At 47.0% G+C, this 5786-nt stretch overlaps 1 protein-coding gene across 1 annotated transcript; it reads left to right on the forward strand.

Annotated features, from left to right (window-relative positions):
• Positions 1-103: 103 nt before the first annotated feature.
• LOC107299550 (lysosomal acid glucosylceramidase-like) lies at positions 104-5501 on the forward strand (the record flags this gene model as incomplete). The annotated part of the gene is made up of 5 exons (XM_015828913.2): positions 104-341; positions 1609-1836; positions 2898-3061; positions 4183-4308; positions 4882-5501. Coding segments are annotated over 5 exons (859 nt in total), but the record flags the coding sequence as incomplete, so codon positions are not given.
• Positions 5502-5786: the final 285 nt, after the last annotated feature.

A 5786-nucleotide genomic window follows, 5' to 3' on the forward strand; every position in this document is an offset into this window, starting at 1 on the left:
AAAAAAAAAAAAAGATTTTGGATGGTTAACACCCAAGAGCTGATATCAGATCGTTCTTGCCGGTTTAAATGTGAACCACGGTGTCTTGTTTCCCTTGGCCCAGATTTCTCGATGCGTACGCCGAGCAGAATTTAACCTTCTGGGCCATCACCGCTCAAAACGAGCCTTCCTCCGGATTTGTGAAAAATTATCCTTTCCAGACTTTGGGGTTCAGCGCAGAATCGCAGCGTGATTTCATTGCTCTGGACCTCGGCCCTGCCCTGGCCCGAAGTTCGCACAAGGAAGTTCGTCTAATTACTCTCGATGACAACCGAATGCATCTCCCTAAGTGGGCAAAAGTGGTGAGTGGGAGGGGGGCTTAACATTTCAAAACTGGATCTAAAAAGAGGGGTTGGGTCCCCCACCCTTCTGGGTTCCCATCCCTTCTTCCTTTTCGTTTAACTTTTTTTTTCTTTTTTAATTATTTTTTAACAAACCAAGCCGCTAGTCCTTAAGGCTCGGAAGGTGAGTTGGAAAGAGCTAGCTAGACGGTGCCAGAATTCTATAGCAAGCAAAAAAAAACAACAGGTGAAATTAACTTCTGGGTTTTCTTGAAAGCTGAGAATGCAGAATTACTGGAAGTTATAAAAATTCTGATTTCCCCCCCCCCCCCTGGATATCCTGAGTCTCCCCATAGAATGAATATCTGATCAAAAAAATGGACCAGCAGAGATTTCAAGGTGAATTTCAAGGTCTTTGCTTACAACTTGCCCTGCAGTGTAGACTCGCAGAGAGGTTAAACAAATCCCAGCAAAAAAATAGGAAGAGCTTTGATTTCCGGTCTGAAATTATTGAGCAAAATTTAAGGCGTCTGTAACGCCGACCACATGCTAATGAGCAGAAAAATCAAAATGAAATACGGAGGGGGACGTGTGAAAAACACAATTAAAATTAATTGTCCTAGAACATAAGACTTTTGGAACAGGAAGAGGGCGGATAAATCCATTAGGAAAGGTACGCTATGTTCTAGCTTAATTTTATTGGCACATTTCCTTGACGCCTTCATTTTGAAAGATTATCTGGCACGGCTTCTTTCGGTTAAGGCTCTAGGTCACAATCGGGAAGGTGATGTTTTGGGGATCTCTTGGTGGTCTCCTGTCCAACAGCCAAACGGGCCTTAGGTTTTCAAGCTTCGTAAGAGTAAGAATGTGAGGTTTTCAAACAGATTCCCCCTTGACAAGTGGAAGATGGAGGGACTTCAAGTCCCAGAATTCTCCAGCTAGTATGCTGGTTGGGGAATTCTGGGTGTTTAAGTCCATTTGTCTTAAAGCATGCTGGCTGGGGGATTCTGGGAGTTGAAGTCCACCCCTCTTAAAATTTGCTGGCTAGGGAATTCTGGGAGTTGAAGTCCACCCGTCTTAAAGCAGGCTGGCTGAGGGATTCTGGGAGTCGAAGTCCACCAACTTGCCAAAGTTGAAAAACACTTCTAACTGGGTTGATGTAGGGATTCCTGCAGGTCTCCAGGGCTTGGCCTGCATTCCCTCCTGACTCTGATGCTGTAAAGTCAACACTCATCCGTTGGGGCTTCCCAGCTGTGTGATGACCCACCCTGCCCTTTTTCCCGTCAAGGTGTTGGGCGGTGACAGTCAAGCCTACCGCTACATTCACGGCATCGGCCTCCACTGGTACATGGATTTCATCAGCCCCGTGAAGGACACGGTGGACGCCACCCACCGTATCTTCCCCGACTACTTTCTGATTGCCACCGAAGCCTGTGCCGGGTCTTTCTTTTGGGAACGGGATGTTATCCTCGGGTCCTGGGACCGAGGGGAGGACTACAGCCACAGCATCTTGGAGGTAGGATGCTGGGTGTGTGGAAGAGAGCGGGGCTTGAGCTGAGGAAGAAGGGCAGGGAGGGAAGAGAAAGGATGGGGAGGGGAGGAAGGAAGGAAAGGCAAGGAGAGAGGGAGGAAAGGATGGAAGGAAGGGAAGGAAGGAAAGAAAGAAAAAAGGAAAGAAGGAAGGAAAGGCAAGAAGAGGGAGGGAAGGCAAGTAGAGAGAGAGAGGGGAGGACAGAAGGGAGGAAGGAAGGAAGGAAAGGCAAGGAGAGGAGAGGGAGGGAGGGAAGGAAGGAAGAAAAGGAAGGGAGAAAGAAAAAAGAAAGAAAGAAAAAGAAAAAGAAAGGAAAGAAAGAGGAAGGAAAGGCAAGGAGAGGGAGAGAAGGAAGGAAGGAAAGGCAAGGAGAGGGAGGGAGAGAAGGAAAGAAAGAAAGAAGGAAAGAAGGAAGGAAGGAAAGAAAGAAAGGCAAGGCAAGGAGAGAGAGAGAAGGACGGAAGGAGAGGAGAGGGAAGGAAGAAAAGAAAGGAAGGGAGAAAGAAAGAAAAAGAAAAAGAAAAAAAGAAAGAGAAAGGAAAGGCAAGGAGAGGGAGAGAAAGAAGGAAGAAAAGGCGAGGAGAGGGAGGGAAGGAAGAAAAGAAAGGAAGGGAGAAAGAAAGAAAAGAAAGAAAGAGGAAGGAAAGGCAAGGAGAGGGAGGGAAGGAAGGAGAAAAGAAAGAGGCAGTGGGAGGAAGAGAAGGGATGGAAGGGACAATGGAAAGAAGGAAGAGCAGAAAGAAAAGAGGGAGGGGGAGGGAGAATGGGAGGGAGGAGAGAAAAAAAGAGACAGAGGCGATGGGTGGAAAAGAAGGGAAGGATCAGAGTACAATGGAAGAAAGAAAGGGAAAGGGTAGCAAAGAGAAGATGAGGGGAGGGAGGGAGGAATGAGAATTGGAAGGGAAGGGGAAAAGAAGGAAGGAGGGAGAAGGGAGGGAGGGATGGAGGAAGGAAGGGAAAGAGGGAGTCAGGAAGGATTGTAGGGGAAAGGGAGAGAAAAGAATGGAGGGAGAGAGACCCTGATTCCTTCCTTCTCTTCTCTCTAGAACCTGAATCACCACGTGGTCGGTTGGATCGACTGGAACCTGGCCCTGGATTTACAAGGGGGACCCAACTGGGTGAAGAACTTCGTGGATAGTCCGATCATTGTCGACCCCACTGGCGACATCTTCTACAAGCAGCCCATGTTCTACCACTTGGGCCACTTCAGGTGGAACCCCCGGGCAGGGGTGGGGGCCCGTGGCCCTTGAGCCCCAAAGGAGTGACCTCCGGGCGTTAGGCGTAGCGATGAAGCTTCAAATAAGAAGCTGGTCCTCTTGGATCTGTAGAAGACCCACCAAGGGAGAAATGCAACAACGGGAGAGGCGTCTCCGCCTCGTGACAATTCGGTCTAAATTGGGTGAAATCCAGTTGGGATGAAATGATGGATGGGGCAGAAAGGACCCTCTTTAAGGATTCTGGGGGAGGGTTACTTTAGGGGTCTATTAGGTTTAAGACCACCCTCAATCATAGATGCTCAATGGAAGTTCAAGGTCAATCGGCTAACCTTTAGCTCAGCCAGCCGATCTTAAGATCAACCAGCTGACCTTAAGCTCAACTGGCAATCTAAGCTCAGCCATCTAACCATAAACTCAACTGACTAATCTTAGGCCCAACTAGCCAACCTTAAGCTCAACCAGCCCACCTTAAGCCTGATCCAGTTGACCTTGTTCAACTTACTAACCTTAACTGGTCAACCTTAAGCTCAACCGATTAACCTTAAGCTCAACCAATTAACTTTAAGCTCAACTGATTAACTTTAAGCTCAGCCAATTGACTTTAAGTTCAGCCGATTGACCTTAAGCTCAACCGATTAACCTTAAGTTCAACCGATTAACCTTAAGCTCAACCGATTAACTTTAAGCTCAACCGATTAACCTTAAGGTTAGCCAATTGACCTTAAGTTCAGCCGATTGACCTTAAGCTCAACCGATTAACCTTAAGCTCAGCCAATTGACTTTAAGTTCAGCCGATTGACCTTAAGCTCAACGGATTAACCTTAAGTTCAACCGATTAACCTTAAGCTCAACCAATTAACCTTAAGCACAATCAACTAAGCTCTATGAGCCAATCTTAAGCTCAACTGGTCAAGCTTAAGTTCAACCAACTAACCTTAAACTCAACCAACCAACCTTAAACTCAGTGGGTCAACTTAAATTCAACTGGCCAACCTTAAACTCAATCAATCAACCTTAAACTCAACCAGCCAACCTTAAGCTCAGGATTTCCAAACCAGGGTAGATCCTTGCATTGGGATCTCTCCATCATGGCCTCCTTTTTTTCCCCTCTTAGCAAGTTCATCCTTGAAGGATCTCAGCGCGTTGGGCTGACGGTGGTTCAACCTTACTTTAGTTGTAACCTGGAACATGTTGCGGTGCTTCGCCCCGATGGATCGGCAGTGGTGGTGGTCCTTAACCGGTGAGTGTCGGTATTCTGAAGGGCGATGCTTTCAAACAGCGAAGTTTCTAGTTCTCAAGAAGGCTTCCCCCCCCCCATCAAACACCTTCTCCTCCAACGCAGGCTATCAAGGCTCACGCCACAAAGTTAGCATGTCGCGTGAACAAAAAAGTGTGTCTGCCATCTCGATTTGAGTTGTGATCACTTCTTGCCATGACTGTGTTGACTGCCGGGGGCGGCATATAAATTTAATAATGAGCCCATTTTAGTGGTCTGAATCTGGCTGTAGCTTTTCACACCAAACTAGGTATCAAAGCCTCTTGCCACCCAGAAATCTGGGAGAGAAAATTCTCTTTAGAAACCCCGCAGGAATTCGGAGCAGAGAAACGTCGTGATGAGTATGTTGGACGTAAAAGAAGAAGAAAAAAGTGACAGTTGTGGGTCTGTTTCTCCACTGCTTTGTGACTGTGTTTCTGCTTCTGTTTCTCCTCTCTTTCCCCTTCTCCTTTTCTTGTTCTTTCCCTCTTTTTTTGCTCCTCTCCTCTTTCCCATCTTTTCCTCCTCCCCTTCTTTTTCCACCTCTTTTCTCCGCAGGTCTTCGTTCAACGTCACCTTCGGACTTACTGACTCGGTTGGTCTTATTTTAACTCAAATCCCTGCCAACTCCATCCAGACGTATCTCTGGCGGCGCCAGTAAAAAAAAGAGTTAGCACGCTGGGTGCCAGTTGGCAGAAAAAGTCGTCGATCCAGCAAGATTGTTTACTAACCTTCTTGGGAGCTGAGATGGTGGTTCAGCCCAACGGATGACGTTCTTCTAGGAGATGAACCTTGACCATGGCTGAAGAAGCAGAGATTTGATGTTTTCTGGGATCAGCAACACCACGATGCCCAAAGTGTCTGCCAGTACATCAGTCATGGCTAAAATTAACTGAAACCAAGGAGTTCCTTCCAATTTTCTGGCTGGGAATCTCTTGACGAGACTGTTGGCCTTAATGTGATGTGGCCCAACCCTTTGGAAATGCACTTGGTTAAGCCTCAAACGCTGGCTTGCAAGCCACGAAGGATCGTTTCTCACGCCTCCAAGCCACATTGGGACTTTCATCTGATGGAATTGAACCTGGATGAGCTTGGCTGAGTCCACCTTGTTCTGGATTCCTAGGTACTTCGTGATCAGCATTTCCAATTAAGCGATTGGGAACATATTATACCCAAGGGTTTTTTTTTTCATTCTGCGTCTTCCTTCCCCCCCCCCCCTGTGTAACGCACAACGTGACACCGACACTTAGCTGATTATATCTACTATGATCTACCCTTCTCCAGTTTCGGATTACGTGTCCTGCACATGGGAGAATTAAAATGCCTTGTGGATTATTATTACTATTATTAGTGGTTTGTCGCACACTCGGCCAGATGTTCAGACTGGATTTGGCATTTTAATACAGCCTCCATAGACAGATGTGGTTGTTTGATGTTGTTAAAGCTCTCCTCACATGTCAGCC

Source organism: Protobothrops mucrosquamatus, unplaced genomic scaffold (assembly GCF_001527695.2).
Source record: "Protobothrops mucrosquamatus isolate PMUCROS unplaced genomic scaffold, P.Mucros_1.0 scaffold5097, whole genome shotgun sequence".
Lineage (NCBI taxonomy): Eukaryota > Metazoa > Chordata > Lepidosauria > Squamata > Viperidae > Protobothrops > Protobothrops mucrosquamatus.